The 18,765-nt window shown below is 42.7% G+C and overlaps 1 protein-coding gene across 1 annotated transcript in view; it reads right to left on the bottom strand.

Annotated features, from left to right (window-relative positions):
- The window catches only part of LOC140386808 (protein ABHD15-like), a 40,111-nt gene extending 21,750 nt beyond the window's left edge, over positions 1–18,361 (bottom strand). Inside the window, exon 1 of the mRNA XM_072469514.1 lies at positions 16,713–18,361. Coding sequence (XP_072325615.1) covers positions 16,713–17,282 — 570 coding nt within the window. The 5' untranslated portion in view covers positions 17,283–18,361. The remainder of the gene's footprint in view (positions 1–16,712) is intronic.
- Positions 18,362–18,765: the final 404 nt, after the last annotated feature.

Below are 18,765 nucleotides of genomic sequence, written 5' to 3'. Positions count from 1 at the left end.
CCCCTTCCCAAATTAAACCAGGTGTTACAAACTAATGTAGACATTGATCACAGATTGGTCATGTGAGTTTATAATAATGTTGGATATTTTCAGTTGCATTGTGAATAAAGTAGGGCAGCAAAGGCCTGTTTGCTGGTGTTTTACTCAAATCTCAGACAATAAGACAGATCTAAGCCTACAGCAACAATGTAAGAATAATGGTAGAATAATCAATTAGACTTAGTCGGATTTTAAATTTCCACTGCGAAATGGATAAAACATTGTTTGGATCACAGAGTTCTAAAACAGCTTTTCCAAGAATATTTAAATTCAAATGAAGATTCAATCACTGAAGCATTCACGGTGCTGGAGTAGAGGGCTGTATTTATTTGTTCATGGGATGTGGGTGTCGCTGGCTGGGAAGCATTTATAGCCCATCCCTGAGGGAATTTAAGATTCAACCATATTGCTGTGGATCTAGAGTCACATGTAGACCAGACCAGATGAGAATGACAGATTTCCTTTAGTGAACCAGATGTTTTTTCCGACAATCAACAATGGTTTCATGGTCACCTTTTAGACTTTTAATTCAAGATTTTTATTCAATTCAAATTTAACCTTCTGCCATGGCGGAATTCGAACCCGGGTCCCCAAAGCATGGCTCTGGGTCTCTGGATTACTATAAGCATAGCTAGCCTTCTAGTACATCATCCCTCTCAGCCACACATTACCTACACCATGTCCGCTTCTATTAATATTTTCCTCCTAGGGCAGCACAGTGGCGCAGTGGGTTAGCCCTGCTACCTCACGACGCCGAGGTCCCAGTTTCGATCCCGACTCTGGGTCACTGGCCATGTGGAGTTTGCACATTCTCCTCGTGTTTGCGTGGGTTTCGCCCCCACAGCCCAAAGATGTGCAGGTTAGGTGGATTGGCCATGCTAAATTGCCCCTTGATTGGAAAAAATGAATTGGGTACTCTAAATTTAAATATATATATTTTTTCTTCCTTAGTAAACACCAATACAAAGCATTCATTAAGTATCCTGCACCCCAAGCATTTAGTACCTTCTTAGTCCCTATTAGGAGTCACTCTGTCTCTTACTACCCACCTAGTATTTACATACTGAAGATTTTGGAGGTTCTTTTTATATTAACTGCTATTCTATTTTCATATTCTCCCTTTGTCAGTCTTATTTTCCTCTTCTCAACTTACTGCATTTGGCCTGGTTCTCACTTAAAGAATTCACCTAACATGCATTATACACTTTTTTCATGCGCAGTTTTGGTCCCCTTATTTGAGGAAAGATGTAGTGGCATTGGAGGCAGTTCAGAGGAGGTTCACCAGGTTGATTCCAGGATGAGAGGTTTGTCATATGAAGAAAGAGTTTAGAAGAATGAGGGAGGTCAAATTGAGGTATCAAGATGATAAAGGTATGGATAAAGTAGACGATGTCCTCTTGTGGGGCATTCTAGAACGAGAGGTCATAGTCTTAGGATAAGAGGTAGCAAATTTAAAACGGAGTTGAGGAGAAACTACTTATCCCAAAGGGTCTTGAATCTGTGGAATTCACTACCCCAGAGTGCGGTGGGTGTTGGGACAGTGAGTAAATTTAAAGAGGAGTGAGACAGATTTTTAATTTGTAATGGGCTGAAGGATTATGGAGAATGGGCAGTGTGGTGGAGTTAATGCCAGGATGAGATCAGCCATGATCAAATAACGGAGCAGACTCGATGGGCCAAATGGCATAATTCTGCTCCTTTATCTTGTTGTCATGTGAGAGTACCTTTAAGAAATGGGTGTTTGTAAATAGCTGCAGCGATGTCAGAGTGTGGGTGGAGCTGAGCTGGCTGTCTTTCACTTTTGTTTTTGAGCAGGCAGCTATAGTGTGTTTAGCTTCGTTTTGCAGATTGGGAGCTGCATTCAGCAAAACCAGGTGCACATCTGATTTATTTCCTCATGAAAGGAATGTCTTCAAATCACTTGCTAATTTAAAAGTGATAACTGCTCTCAGTAGAGAATTTAAACCTGATGTCTGTGTTGAAGAGGGTATTTGTCTTCTGGATGTTGCAAGGAAAGATTAAGGGTTACTTATAGAATATTGTATCTGTGGGGATGATTGGTGTTAATAGTTGTTAAGATGTATATTGTGGGTTTATAAAGTGTTAACTGGTTTCATAAATAAACATTGTTTTAATTTAAAAGTACTTTAGCTCTCTGTTGCACCACACCTGTAAAATAGGCCCGTGTGCTCCCCATAACCACAATCTATTAAAAGTTGTGGGTCATGTGAACTCCATGATACACTTTGGGGTTCTCTAAACCCTGGTCCATAACATTATGAACTTATCATATTCTCTATCTCCCCATCCCAGGCTTAGGCTCCCTTCACTTCTGTCCTTAATGGAATTATCTCACTTATGCCTAAAACATCTTTTAAAGGTCGTCCAGTGTTCCATACAGCTTTTCCAGTCAGTCGTTTGTTTTGGTTTGAACTGGCTAAATCGCCTCTCATCCGACTGATGTTAGCCCCCTTCCAATCTAAAAGTTCTATTTTAGATTGTTCCTTGCTCTTCTCCATTACTAATCTGAACCTTACTATACAATGTTCACTCTCCCACAGATACTTGTACCATTTGGCCCACTTCATTCCCCAACAACAGATCCAGAAATACCTCCTTTCTATTTAGACAGAGGACATACTCGTCAAGGAAGTTCTCCTGAACGCATTTCAGAAATTCTTCCCTCCCCTTTACCTTTGTTCTGACATTTTCCCAATTGATGCTTGGATAATTAAAGACCCCAATATCTCCATCCTATAATTCTTGCACATCTCTGCAGATTTGCTACTCTTTTTTTCTCTCTGTCTCAATATTTGGAGACCTGTGGCATACCCCAAACTCTAAGCAAATGGATTCTGTCCTTGGCCTCTTAACGACATCCTCCGTTTTCAGCATCTCAATGCCTTCCCGAATCCAGCTTGCTACTCCACCTCCTTATCTTTTCTGAGCAATTTGTATCCTTGAATGTTAAATGACCTGACCTCACCAATTGTAAGCCAGGCTTCTGCAATTGATATTGTATCACATTTCCACATTGTTATTTGTGCTTGACACAGTGAGATGTGAGAGTATCTTTAAGAAATGGGTGTTTATTAAATAGCTGTAGTAGACGTACCTTTAAGAAATGGGTGTTTATCAAATAGCTGCAGTGATGTCAGAGTGTGGGTGGAGCTGGGCTGTCTGTCTGCTTTACTTTCGTTTTTGAGCTGGCAGCTACAGTGTGTGTTTAGTTTTGTTTTCAGAGTTGGAGCTGCATCCAGCCAAACAAGGTGTAATTTTGATCTCTCTGCATGTAAAGAAAGTCTTCAGGTCACTTGCTAATTTAAAAGTGATAACTGCTCTCAGTAGAGAATTTAAAACCTGCTATAATTGTTAAAGAGGGTATTTGTCTTATGGATGTTGCTCGGAAAGATTAAGGGTTACTTATAGAGTACTGTATTCTTTGGGGGGAGTATTTGAGTTGATAGTTATGAACTGTGTGTTCATAAAATGTTAACTGGATTCATAGAATAAACATTGTTTTGTTTTTAAAGTACTTTAGATCTCTGTTGCATCGCACCTGTAGAGTGGGCTCTTGTGCTCCCCATAACCAAAATCTATTAAAAGTTGTGGGTCAGGTGAACTCCATGATATGTTCTCTAAACCCTGGCCCATAACAACAGATACAAATGTCAAACATGCCTGCAGTAAACCTGATCATCAACACCAACTAACATGTGATAACTAGGCCACAAATACACTAACATGCTAAACAACTCTAAAGGCCAGCACAAGTTAGATAAATTCATCCATTTCACTTCTACAGTCAGGCTTGTAATGTGTAATCTAATCAACTGCATTAAACATAAGCCATGTAAATCTCTAAGGAAATAGAATTAGACCAAAAAAAAGCCACCAGGCTCAGTCTAGTCCCTGTCGTCGCCTGAAAGGCACAGCACTCAGAATATTTGTGTTTCATGTGGTATTCTTCCTCAAGTATTTGTCTGGGTGTTACTGCTGATGAACTGCACATCCTCTGATAACCATCAATCTGTCAACAATTAACATTTAATGAGGTTAGTTCAATAATGGGTAACACTGCACATATCAAAACAATACTATATTTTCACAGATCATATCACATGTTGTTTCACCTTATGGTGAAGAAAATAAACTGTTATTTCTGTGATGGAGCATTAACTAAATGTACATTTAAAGTGTTTCCTTGCTGTTGCTTAGCTGATCGGATATGTCCTGGCATAAATAGCTTTCTGTGGTTGAAAAGTGTAGGTATTGTAAAGTAGCTTTCGTGCAGCTGCGAGGTATGTCTGCTGTGATCACGCTACTAGTTGTGGCTTTGCTGCAGCTATGACTGTTGTGGGAGTTTTATATCGTCCTGTCAGGATGGAAGTGAAATATTATCCATTTGTACTTCTTCAAGCAGTTCAAGTTGTACGATTGGATGGGATAATTAATAAAGTGCATTGTCACATCCTAACCTTCATGCTACAGGGACTATGGGGGGTCCCAAACAATGTACTCATCACCGTAGGACCTGCCCTCACTAGTTTAAGGCTAATTATACTCATTCTACCACTGCCAACCTATAGCACTGACTTTGCACTGTTAATCTGTACACCTTCACTTCTGGATTCAAACAGAATTTCTATCATCAGATTTAGTTATAATTGTGTCTCCTTTTAATACGGACAAATGAATTGCGTTTTTAATTTGGTGTGTTTACTGTGATGAATGCCAGTAGTTGTTAGGATTAAGAGGAAGTTCTATGGCAAGAAACGAAGAACTGAGCTGATCAGTGAAAATGTTGTTTCGCACAAGGTCTGTTTCTTGTCGAACAGAGTGCGTGATGTACAATGACTAGCTGTAAGTGAGACATTGGATAACTTGTGGAGGAAGTTGATTAAAAAGCTGCATCAGTCTTGTACAATCCCTGTAGCAATTTATTATGTTTCACCAACTCTCTCAGTCTCTTCAGGATTAAGCAGAATAGAAGGACCTGAGTGCTGCATGGTTTCTGATCATGTAAAAAGCTCAATTATTTTTTGGCGTGTGTAACAAAAATTTATAATATTACAAAAATGTGATTAGATTTGAATCAGTGGCATTGCCTTTTGATGTTTCCTTGTGACCCCACTAACCTTTCTGATATTGTGGATGCAACTATAATAATAATCGCTTATTGTCACAAGTAGACTTCAATGAAGTTACTGTGAAAAGCCCCTAGTCGCCACATTCCGGCGCCTGTTCGAGGAGGCTGGTACGGGAATTGAACCCGTGCTGCTGGCCTTGCTCTGCATTACAAGCCAGCTGTTTAGCCCACTGTGCCACTGTATATCAAATGGTATACATTGGCACAATGGAACAGTACTGAGAGGTCCACCCTATTATTCCACAATATTCAACCTTCAAATACTACACACTGGGCATTTTGCATTGTAACAGAACAAATGTTTTGATGATTTCCTTTTGCAGAGAATGGACTTTCAACGTCACCTATTGTTGTGAGAGTTTGTTCGGTAAGTCTCACTAAGAGGCTCAGAGACTTGTAATTTTGAACAACATTGGTAATACATAACTATTTACAAACGTACAAATTAAAGTCCAATCTAGGAGATAACTTCATGTTGAGTTCTCCATGCCTCTCTCCTTACAACTCTGTCTTCTGTCTATTGTCATGTGTCCTTCTAAATGATACTGTGGATGGTACTGTTTTCCAATCCCATATTAACCTTTGCTGTGCCAAACACTCAATGCACAAGTGCTATCCTGCCAGAGTTTCTGGCATGGACACCTACGCATATGTACCTCTTTATTTCAACTTCCCCAAGCAGGGTATCTCAGTTTTTTAAAAAGCATCCTGCTTTGCCTGGATGCCATTCTCTACTGCCTTATTTGGCCACCGGCTGCAAGGGGTTTGTTGAGGACATCCTCGAAATGTTTGAGAAAAAGATTTTGAAATGTGCTGTGAGATTCAAGTGGGTGAGTCAGATGCTGATTCTTCCTGATCAGCCTGCCCCCAGTTTGGTTGAGGTTCAGTCTGAACTGTCTTTTTAAAAGCTGCAGCCTACTCTTATGTACTGCAGCAGCTTACATCCATTTCATAGTCAATTTAAACCAAGTACAACTCTTGGAAATCGTCATGTAAATACCTCTCTTGACCAACAGTGGGCATAAATCTTTCTTTAATGGTATGACAGCAATCCAACTCAGCACAAGAAGATTCTTCCCCAAAGATTTTCCAGAGAAAATAGAACAGCCTCACTGACTAAATCTCACAATAAATGAATCTGAAGAGGGCACATGTGATCTCTAATTATATCACAAACCATGCCAATACACACATAATGTGTTTTACAGCATTAACTCTATCGTGAATCTAATACTAAATTTTGCTTGCTTAACCTAAATTAATTGCAGAGGTGATTAAGACACAACTTATAATTGGCGATGTAGATTTTTAATTCCGATCTGAATTGGGTTGAATTCATTTAATCCTTTGATGTTAACCTTGATCGATTTGAACATCATTTGCGCTACAGCTAGAAGTTCAAACCTACAATTCATTGATTTCTAAAAGCATTGACAGTACAATGTGAATTGCCTTAAATGTTCCCAATCAACCCATGCCTGACAGTTTCAGAAGACTGCTGATTATCCTCAATTCAGTATCAATCAATGTTTTAGAAACATGACAATGAAAATCCACCTTCAATTAGAGAAAATGCAGACTTTATCTCTAATTCACTGGCAAAGTACTGCTGATCCTGGAAAGAAACAGTAAGTGCTGCAAATACACAGCCGGTCAGGCAACATCTGTGGAGAGAGAAACAGAATTAACATTTCAGGCTGGTACCAATGAAAGGTCACCAACTTGAAATGTGGAAACATAATAGTAGAAAGTCTTTTGGTACAAGAGGAGGCCATTTTGTGCATCATGTCCATGCTGAGCAAATAAGAGTTAACTAGTCTGACCTGATCTTCCAGTTCTTGATCTGTAGCCCTGTAGATTACAGCATCCCAAGTGAATTTTTAAAAAAAATATGGCAAGGGTGCCTGCCTCTGCCCTGCCATCACACAGTGAGTTCTGGACCCCCAACACCCTCTGGGTGAAATAAATGTTCCTCTCTCCCCTCTAATCCTGCTACCAATTACTTTAATTTGATGTCCCCTGGTTATTGGCCTCTCTGCTCATTGAAAGAGGTTCTTCCAACCACCCAATCCAGACCCTTCATAATTGTATACACCTCAGTCTCCTCAGCAACTGTTCCAAAGAAAACAACCCCAGCTAGCCAACCTTTCTCCATTGTTGGTCACATCTTTCCTCTAATATGGTGACCAGAACTGTACACCGTACGCTAGCTGAGATCATTTATACATATAACATATATATTATAATAATGTTTTTTAGAGTCCAGCATTACTCCCTGATGTAATGTTCTAGACCTTGGGCAATAAAGACAAATATCCTGTATGTCTTCTAATTCACCGTATCTATTTGTCCTGCTATCTTCAGAGATCTGTAAGCCTAGGCTCCCAGGACCCTCTGTTTCTCTACATTTCTCAAAATCTTACCATTTATTGTATGTTCTCTTGCCTTGTTTGTCCTCCCCAAATGTTTGTCCTCCCCAAATGCATTACTTCACACTTCTCTGGATTCAATTCCATTGACACTTTTCTGTTCACCTAACCAGACCATTGATTTCTTCTTGTAGTCGATAGATTTTGTTCCTCATTATCAATCATGTAGACAATTTTTGTATCATTTGCAAACTTCTTCATCACGTTGCCTACATTTGAGTCTAAATCATTGATATATATATCATAAACACCAGGGGACCCAGTAATGAACTCTGGAGACCCCACTGGAAATAGCCCTCCAGTCACGAAAACATAGGTTGACGATTTGCTTCCTGCCACTAAGCCAATTTTACATCCAACCTGCCACTTTCCTTTGGATCCCTTGAGGTTTTAATTTTCTGACCATGGTGCCAGGAGAGACCATTAACTCTCTTTCTCTCTCCACAGTTGCATGCCTCACCCATGCCTCACCCATTTCTTTCAGCAGGTTCCATTATATTTTAGGTTTTATGTACTTGTATAAAAATTATTCTTGGAATGAGGGCATTTCCGGCAAGGCTGACAAATGCCCATCCCTAGCTGCCTTGAGAAAATTGTGTTGGGTTGTCATTTTGAATCACTGCAGTCCATGTCTATCGTGGTTTGATACAATTGAGTAACTTGGTGGATTGTTAAGGGTCAAGGGCCAATGTGTGTGTGTGCAGGAGGGGAGGTTGGAGGGGTGCACATTTGACAGAGGGGGGTGAAATGGGGAGTTAGATTTACATGAAGTCCAGATGGAGTAGTGATGGAAGGTTTCGTTCTCTGAAGGCCATTACTGAACCACCTCAGTTTTTAACAAAATTAAACAGCTTTGTGGGCCTTGGGCGGCACGATGGTGCAGTGGTTAGCACTGATGCCTCACGGCGCCAAGGATCCGGGATCGAACCCGGCTCCGGGTCACTGTCCTTGAGGAGTTTGCACATTCTCCCCGTGTCTGCGTAGGTCTCACCCCCGCAACCCAAGATGTGCAGGGTAGGTGGATTGGGAATGCAAAATTGCCTCTTAATTGGAATTATTTTTTAAAAAGCTTTGTGGGCCTGAATGTTTCGTCCATCGGGCATGTGCACTCGAGAGGCCTAGAAATGCATTCCCAGCTGACCCCAGAGCCCAATTTTATGATGGCCAATTATCAGGCAACCAGTGTGAAACGCACTCTGTGAAAAGCTGAGGCTGCCTGGTGGGATGGAAAGAGGGCAGGCACCATGAAAGGGGAACGTGTGGGCTGGAGCTTCTAATGTTCTCCCTCCAGACACCTTTGTAAATTTTATTTCTGCCTGGACAGTTCATCCCACCCTGGATCAAGGTTGAAGCAAAACGTAAAGGCCGTCTTGTGAATCGGCCTGCCCGCCAACCGTAAAATTCCATTCCATTGGCCGCTTAATCAGCTAAATTGCCTTCTTGATTGTCGGCAGGTGCACTTGCGATACCCGCATGTGCCCGCGGACTGAAATACTGCGTGAGTGTGCGATGATGGCAGAATTCGCATCCAACGTCTTATTGTATGATTCCATACACTTCCAGGTCAGACACAGGCCCACCTGTGCAAGACAAAATTCTGGCCGTGATGCCTTAAAAAAGAGAAATTTAACAAAACCAACAATTCCAATCAACTCAGTGCAATGTCACCGCACTTAAGTTCGTGCCTCTGGTGTGATGTGAATTGGAGGATTTGAGCTCAACGTGACTGAGGAAAGTTTACCCTAATGTATGGAGCTATCCAAATTTGTCAGGTGAAACTGCTTGTTTTGTTTGATCTGAAAATTAGAATGCATGATTGAAATCAGATTTTGTTTGCACTGCAGATCAAACTGAAGCCAAATTTATTATCTGGACATCAAAGGCATCTCATCCCACAAACAATGACTGTGTTGGAAATCTGATCATTTCCGGGTGTATATTCTGTATTATACAGGGATCTGAAATTGGCAGCTTGCATGGATTTGATTAAAATCACAGTAATTTGCGACTGCTGTAAAGCTGCATACTTGACTCATAGAGTTCCAATAATGATTTACTTTTTGTTACCTCAGTAACAGCTGAAGAAATTTTGCAGTTTAAAAAATCTTGCTTATTTAAACAATTAATTTATGATGACAGTGGTCAATTGCAGGATCTTGCAAGTTGTGTACTTGTTCAACAGATCTCTACCCAACCAACCTGGATTCTGGTTCCATGACCAATCAGACCCTAGGATAAAATGTAAATATCAATGATGTAAGTACACACTTGCCGTTTTCCTGAAACTAGATCTCCTGCTCAGTCATAACCATGAGCCAGCCTACTGCAAGGTACACTCTTGCCTCTGGCTGCTATTTCAAGGTTGGGGTCATTTAAGCAATTACGGCAGTTCCCTAGTCTCTACGGACATGCACACCTAGGAAAGGCCTGAGAAGGAGTTGACAGCACAAATCATCGCAAATGAGTATGATTTAGTGACCATTACAGAGTCATGGTTGCAAGATAGCCACGACTGGGAGTTAAATATCCAGTGGTATCAGACTATTAGGAAGGACAGGGAGGAAGGTAAGGGAGGTGGTGCAGCACTGATATTTAAGGATTACATCAGGACAGCAGTGAGAGATGATATAGGTTCTATAGAGAAAAAGGTTGAATCCCTTTGGGTTGAAATTAGAAATAGTAAGGATGGGGGATTTTAATCTACATGTCGATTAGTCAAACCAGGTCGGTCAGGGCAGACTTGAGGAGCAGTTCATAGAATGTATCCGCGATAGTTTTCTCGAACAGTATGTAATGGAACCTACAAGGGAGAAAGCTATCCTAGATCTGGTCCTGTGTAATGAGACAGGAATAATTAATGATCTCATAGTTAGGGGTCCTCTCGGAAGGAGCGATCATAGTATGGTTGAATTTAAGATACAGTTGGAGTGTGAGAAGGTAAAATCCAATACCAGTGTCTTGTGCTTAAACAAAGGAGACTACAATGGGATGAGGGAGGAGTTGGCTAGGGTAGATTGGGAGCAAAGACTTTATGGTGGGACAGTGGAGGACTTTCAAAGAGATTTTTCGCAGTGTTCAGAAAAAGTACATACCAATGAAAAGGAAGGACTGTAGGAAAAAGGATAATCAGCTTAGGAAATAAAGGAGGGTATCAAATTGAACAAAAAGGTGTTCAAAGTGGCAAAGATTAGTGGGAAAATAGAGGATTGTGAAATCTTTAAAGGTCAATAGAAAGCCACAAAAAAAGCTATAAAGTAAAGTAAGGTAGATTATGAGAGTAAACTAGCTCGGAATATAAAAAATTGATAGCAAAATATTCTACAAATATATAAAATGAAAAAGAGTATCTAAGGTAAACTTTGGTCCTTGAGAGGATGAGAAGGGAGATTTAATAATGGGAAATGAAGAAATGGCTGAGGCATTGAACAGATATTTTGTGTTGGTCTTCACAGTGGAAGACACAAATAACATGGCAATAATTGTTAGCAAGGAGGCTATGACAGGTGAGGACCTAGAAACCATCATTATCACTAAGGAGGAAGTGTTGGGCTAGCTAATGGGGCTAAAGGTAGACACGTCTCCTGGCCCTGATGGAATGCATCTCAGGACACTGAAAGAGGTGGCGGGGGAAATAGCAAATGTGCTCGTGGTAATTTACCAAAATTCGCTGGACTTTGGGGCGGTTCCAGCAGATTGGAAGACAGCAAATGTGACGCCACTGTTTACAAAAGGAGGTAGACGAAAGGCAGGTAACTATAGACTGGTTAGTCTAACTGTTGTAGTGGGGAAAATGCTTGAATCTGTGGTTAAGGAAGAAATAGCGGGACATCTGGATAGAAATTGTCCCATTAGGCAGACGCAGCATGAGTTCATGAAAGGCAGGACATGTTTGACTAATTTAATGGAATTCTTTGAGGACATAATGAGTGTGCTGGACAACAGGGAACCGGTGGATGTAGTGTATCTTGATTTTGAGATGGCATTCGACAAGGTTCCGAACAAAAGGCTGCTGCATAGGATAAAGGCGCATGGTGTTATAAGTAATGTATTAGCAAGGATGGAGGATTGGTTAACCGACAGAAAGCAAAGAGTGGGGATAAATGGTGTTTTTCAGGTTGGCGATCAGTGGCTACTGGTGTGGTGTGCCTCATGCATCAGTGTTGAGTCTGCAATTGTTCACAGTTGACAGAGATGATCTGGAGTTGGGGACCAAGTGTAACATGAGTGGTAGAGCCAAGTGTGCAGAGGACACTGAAAGTCTGCAGAGGAATATAGATAGTTTGAGTGAGTGGGCAAGGGTTTGGCAGATGGAGTTCAATGTTGCGAAATTGAGGATATCCATTTTGGTAGGAATAACAGCAAAATGGACTATTATTTAAATGGTAAAAAATTGCAGCATGTTGCTGTGCATAGGGACCTGGGTGTCCTTGTGCATGAATTGGAAAAAGTTGGTTTGCACGTGCAGCAAGTAATTAGAAAGCAAATGGAATTTTATCCTTCATTGCGAGAGGGATGGAGTTTAAAAGCAGGGAGGTTATCTTTTATCATAGAATTTATCATATCATAGAATTTACAGTGCAGAAGGAGGCCATTCGGCCCATCGAGTCTGCACCAGCTCTTGGAAAGAGCACCCTACCCAAGGTCAACACCTCCACCCTATCCCCCATAACCCAGTAACCCCACCCAACACGAAGGGCAATTTTGGACACTAAGGGCAATTTATCATGGCCAATCCACTTAACCCGCACATCTTTGGACTGTGGGAGGAAACCGGAGCACCCGGAGAAAACCCACGCACACACGGGGAGGATGTGCAGACTCCGCATAGACAGTGACCCAAGCCGGAATCGAACCTGGGACCCTGGAGCTGTGAAGCAATTGTGCTATCCACAATGCTACTGTGCTGCCCACTTGCAACTGTATAGGGTGCTGGCGAGGCCAAACCTGGAGTACTGTGTACAGTTTTGGTCTCCTTACTTGAGAAAGGATGCACTGGAGAGTGTGCAGAGGAGATTCACTGGGTTGATTCTGGAGTTGAGAGGATTAGCTTATGAGGAGATATTAAGTAGACTGGGACTGTACTCATTGGAATTTAGAAGAATGAGGGGGGATCTAAAAGAAAAATATAAAATTATGAAGGGAATAGATAGGATAGAAGCAGGGAGGTTGCTTCCACTGGCGGGTGAAACTAGAACTAGGGGATATAGCCTCAAAATAAGGGGTAGCAGATTTAGGACTAAGTTGAGGAGAAACTTCTTCACCCAAAGGGTCGTGAATCTGTGGAATTCCCTGCCCAGTGAAGCAGTTGAGGCTACCTCGTTAAATGTTTTTAAGGCAAAGGTAGATAGATTTTTGAACAATAAAGGAATAAAGGGTTATGGTGAGTGGAGTGGTAAGTGGAGCTGAGTCCACAAAAAGATCAGCCATGGTCTTGTTGAATTGCAGAGCAGGCTAGAGGGGCCAGGTGGCCTACATCTGCTCCTTGTCCTTATGTTCTAAGGAGGCCTGTTTCTCTAAGCCTGCCAAGGTGTAACATAGGTCTTGAGAGACTGAATTTTCCTTTACATTTTCCACAGCATGGGGCTGAAAAATTTAATCAATCACCAAGCAATCCCTTCCAAAAATTGTAATATTAATTCTCCTCTTGCTACGCATACAGTTTTGGATTAGAGATACGGAGATGCCCATGGCAACCTCCACTGCTTAAGCACTGGGAATACACAGTATGATGTACTCCCCCCACCTATGACTGCTAAAGTACAGCCTCCTGTTTTGAACAGGTTTCTGATGAGCTTATATCACATTCAATGGAAAATTCTCAAATTGACAGAGGCAAGCAGAGAGCTGGCAAAGCGGCTACAGAAGAATTCCCCCATCAGTCTCTATTCAGATGAAGCACAAAATCCTAGTTAACTGAAATTTCAAGCCTTACATAAGCAAATTAAATAGTAGGAATATGTTGGCTGTTGTTTCTGCTCTCAACAGAAAGAAAATAATTTTATGATCATGAACATCCTCTTTGATCAGGGCCACAGCTTAATCTATAACATTAATAGAGGGTAGAAAACTTAAAACGTAGTCCAAGATATTCAGGTGAACTGAACTTATATTGCAATCTAAATCAAGCACTTTCTCTCATTGGTATCGCGCTCATGACTTCGACAACCTTTACTTACAATTGCCTTTAATTTTCTTAAAACACCCATTCCCTTCATCACCAGCACACTGTCGGTGGGGCATCTACCATCTGCAGGAAGAACTGCAGTAAATTATTACGGCTCTTTTGACAGCAGCTCCCAAACCTACATCCTCCACCAATTGGAAAGAGAAGGACATTGGAATACCAACACCTCCACATTTCCCTTCAGACTTGGGTGCATATTGCCTATTTCTCGCCGTCTCTGGAACAACCTCACTAACAGCGCCACAGGATTACTTTCATTACATAAATGGCAGCTGTTCAAGATAAGGGATCGCCACAATCTTCTTAAGAGCAACTAGGGACAATAAAGGCACTAAGGGCAATAAATGCTGGCCTTACCACCAACATCCGTAACAAGAGAACAAATAGCATTCTGTTGTAGATGTGTTGCTGGGCAGAACTAAAACTTTTGTTACCCCATTTTCCCCCAGGACTTCTCCCCTGCTCCTAAAAGCACTGATAATTGCTGCAGTACAAATGCCCATTAGGAATCCCTCATTACTCACCAGGGATATCACTCTTCATATTTGTGTCTGGAAAATGAATGTCAACAGGATGGCAAGGATTAATAGCTAAGCTTCACTCTGTTCTCATCAGATGTCTAACACATGCACATGTATTAGCACCACTCACTGGATAACAATTGCAAATGTGATACTGGCAGCTTTTTATCCTTCTTGACCCAGGGGCACTGAACTGTCACTCTATTTTGATTTAGTTTACAAATACAAAGCAAAGAAATGTACACATCTACACATTTCTTTCTAAATATGAGCCAGCGTGCAAATTTGTTTTCCTTTCTGGGATCCATACCAATGATTCACTGACGACTCTTCCATCCACTCTTGAATTATAGATTCCTGTCAATTATGCAGTCACGAAGCTCTGACCAAGAAGGAGCTGGTGAAAATGTTGCTAAAAGTAGGTGATACTATTAATCTGTTCAAATGGATCCAATTTGAAGAAGAAATTTCTTCATTAGTAGGCTTCTTATTTGAGCAACAGAGAAAATAATTATAAATGGCAGCATCTTAAAAGGAACATTTTAAAGTTAAGTTTGGTAATGTAACTTTAATGTACTTTCCTCTTTTATTTTGTTTTGTTGCTTAAGAAATAAGCAATCAAAATGCTCCTGCCATCCTGCAGTCTGTCTTCAGCTGGATTGACATATGTGATAGTCAGTTTTATTAAGCTTTTCTGTGCCACTCCAAAATGGGAGGACACTGCATTTAAGTGGGAATGTGCACTGGAGTCTGCTCACCTTTACAATGTGATAGAATTCTTCAGTATTCCGGTGAACTATAACTATTTGGTAAACTACCAGCTGAACACTTGGGAGTCCTCTGTCCAAGTAAAGTGGACATGATGCTTTGTGATTCAATCATGATAGCATAACTTAATTAGCACACACTGGCTGGGGTAGTTGGTGGAAGGGGGCAGGTAATGCTGTGGAGGTAAGATGTACAATCTGCTCCGGTTTCTAACCATTTTTTTTCCACAGCCAAGTCCTTTGACAGTAAAGACAGAGCTTAAGTGGTTCTGGGGGGATACACTGGAATCTTGGCACACCCTGCCAACAATGTTCTGGCCATCGATTTTAATGGGCAGAAAATCACCGTCACTGGGTGTCAAATTTCCTGTTATATATTACCGGCAAGCGACAGATGTGCTGAAGAAAAATCCCAGACTCAGAGGGATCAGTATTGTGGCCCTTCTCCTTCAAGGATTATTGTGTCCTGAAGGGTATAAATAGTCACACTTCTCGAGCTGCTTTCTGACCAAAGCACTGTGCAGTGTAAAGAATGACCCCCCACCCCCCGAATGGTACTCTGCTGTTTTTAGATCTATTTAGATTAATTGTTGCTGCACAGTGAGTGAATGCGATGGGTGGTTTAGCACAGTTAGACAGCAGCTGCTCTGACACTTACTGCCACTTAATTTGGATTCTGAGGGCCCAGCATGCGGGATCCAGTCGTCAGGGTTTATACCGCGAGTTCGACATCTTTTATCCGTCAGGGACACATTTAAGCTGGCGGTCTAAAAGCCTGACACGAAGGAATTGGACTTCGCAGTATAAACATGAAAATTGCTCACAGGCACCAATGCTCCAGAATCTTGAATTAAACAGCACTGATAAATTCGTAGCTGGAGTAAATAATACTGGAAGGTCTCAGCCTCTTATTCCGACGATATATGTATTCCTTCAGTGGGATTTGCTATAACAGGGAGCTGACACACGGATATCGCTCTCCCGTCAGCATCATTAGAAACATGCCCTTTAGCTACTTTGAAGTTTCGTTTTCTTGCCATTTGGATTCTGGTCTCGAGTTTTGATTAGCTGTTTCTCTACATATGTGCTATCAACCCCGTTTTCGACATTGCGGTGACACATTTAGACCGGGGCCGTGTAAATTAATGAAATACAGATGAGAAAAACTTCAGAAAATCTGCTGGTGGGTTGAATGGGAGTGAGTGGGTGGGTAGATGGACCAGATTTCTCTGGAGTACTCTGAAGTCCTCCTGCCTCCAGTGTAAATGCCGGGGTAAAGTCTAACTTTGCTCTACAGGTGGCACATTGGTCGCCTGTGGCAGGTTTCATGACAAATTGACTGAAGAAATGGAACGAGCCGCTGTCTTTCCACCAGCTCAACGCAGATCCAGATTTCAGAGGCACTTGCCTCTGCAACGCACCATGTTGCCTCTTAAATTTAGAATCATTCAGCACAGACGGAGGCTATTCTGCCCATCGTGTGTGTCTGGACTAGCACTCCGCAAGAGCTACCAATCATTCCCTGCTCTGACCCCCCCCCCCCCCCCCTCCCGATGGCTGAATAATCCTAACTCTGGGAATTTCGTCGGGGATGGGGGGGTAGAATTAGAGCGCAGGTCTCACCTTGACCAAATTCCTGGTGATTTTCCCGAAGGAGTTGGGGATAACCAGGATGATGGGCGCTGGGGAGTTGCTGGATGCCCTTCTCCTGCTCGAGGTGCTGGGCACTGCCCAGTCCAGGGCCACCAGCCCTTCATCGGCCAACTGCAGGTAATCCCGGACGAAGTGGACGGCGGCGCCGGGCGGCCAGATGACATTCCAGACGGTTTGCAGGTGAGGCAGCTTCCTCCAGATCCACTGGGTTTGCCATTCCGAGGTGAAAGTCAGGCAGGTTTTGAGCAGGTACTTGGCGAGGGCTGAAGGTTTGCAGACCAGCTTCGGGACATCGCCGCCCCCTTGGTTCCGGGCGCATCGACTCCTCCAGTGGAATCGATCTTTGAGACTCTGGCCGAAGTACAGCCTGGCTACCAGATAGAGCACGGCCAGGGACACGATGCAGACACTGGGGCCCCACAGTGGCATTGCAAAATGCCAACTGACTGCTGAAGCAGTCACAACGACAGGAAAACGAATCCAAAAGGCAAGCAGGCTCCCAGTCAGGCTAGTCCCCTCCTTTCGGCTGCATGGACGCATGAAGCAGTAACTTAAAGCAGCTCCAAATGTCAGCGGACGGATGAGACCATTTCATGAATAGAAATGACTGAGCGGAGTGTCGAGTCCACTGTTTAGATCTGCACTGCTCCAAGACACTGAAAAGGAAAAGCCCTTTTTGCATGTACCCATTAAGCAGTCAGAAAGGAAGTTGATGCGATTGCACTGTCTTCCTATTCGACGCTGAAAACCTCGTCCCTTCAAATGAAAAAAAAATCAACTCCTCGCCTTGTTGTGGCCAAATGACACTGGCAGCTCCCGAGGTGCAGCCATCCCCTGCCCCTACACTCTCTCCGCTGTCTTCACCTACTTCCCAGAGGGTGGCTTTTAGAAAAAGATATCATTCAAGGTGCAAAGATTCTCCGAGTTATGTAACCTTTCATTATCGATCGCCTCCGTACAAAGCAGATGGTATCCGTTGCTGCTCAAGCCCATTAAACCCCCAGCTCCTCGCAGCTTCACAACACCCTACTTCAACAAGTGACAGGGAGGCTTCTCTCAGGCTTTGTTGAACCCCGGCGGTTTGTTTGAAGCAAGCCCTGTTCTGGGGACATGCATCCTCCTCCTGGCTGACAAGAGTTGCCTGGTAGTGGAGCTTGACTCTGTCCCTCCGATCCACAGTGACTTCTTTGGTTCAAACTGAGTAAGCGTGTCGCGAAATCTCTGGGCATTCAGTTCAATCCACCTTTCCCCTTTAGACTGTAGCGTACAGCTGTGCTCGCCTGTGGAAGTTGCATTCGCTTTTATCCCATGGCCACTGGCTTTACAAAAGCAGCAAGCTATTGGGAAAGGAATTCAGTTTGCTGCGCAGAACTACATTGAAAAGGGAATTTTTAACAAATATGTCCAAGGGTACAAATTGGGTGTGCAGTTAGCACCGTGGAGACAGACTCAGTTATCGTTTCAGGTCGGTGATCTTTAAACAGAGCTGCCTGACCTCACAGCATTCACTCTAGTCCTCTCTTTCATGGTCTTAAATCTATTGTTTGAAGACTAGAATGAATGCGGTTTACAAGTGGCAGATCAACACCAGGTCCAGCATGACCAGGTCGCACCAAATCAGCATCCTTTGGAGGATAAGGTAAACTCCACCATTCAGCCCCACTTCAGAGCTGCCTCTCTCTCTCTGCGGATTTTCTCCTCGCCCGTACTTCACATCAACCTTTTTGTTTCAACATTGAAGCTGCCACTTGACGGTCTGCTTTTCTTCAGCCTCCTCCACCCCCACCCTGTGCTTCTAGCCTGCATCGCATATCAACCCCAATTCCTACTCTGCTGTGAAGTTTCTCCTAGTTATTTCTTTAAAGAGTCTCTCCCATCTCCAGCCCAGCCCATTTCCTCCAGAAACCCACCTGCTCCCTTCAACTCAGCGCCTGACCACTCCCCTTCCCCTGATCCACACAATGCTCACTGCCATTGTCAATCTGGGACATCAGGCACTGCCCTGCCCCTAATAATAGCTTAA

The sequence above is a fragment of the Scyliorhinus torazame genome, chromosome 12, assembly GCF_047496885.1.
Source record: "Scyliorhinus torazame isolate Kashiwa2021f chromosome 12, sScyTor2.1, whole genome shotgun sequence".
In the NCBI taxonomy this organism is placed as follows: Eukaryota; Metazoa; Chordata; class Chondrichthyes; order Carcharhiniformes; family Scyliorhinidae; genus Scyliorhinus; species Scyliorhinus torazame.
This window is presented reverse-complemented; position numbering and strand designations above follow the sequence as displayed.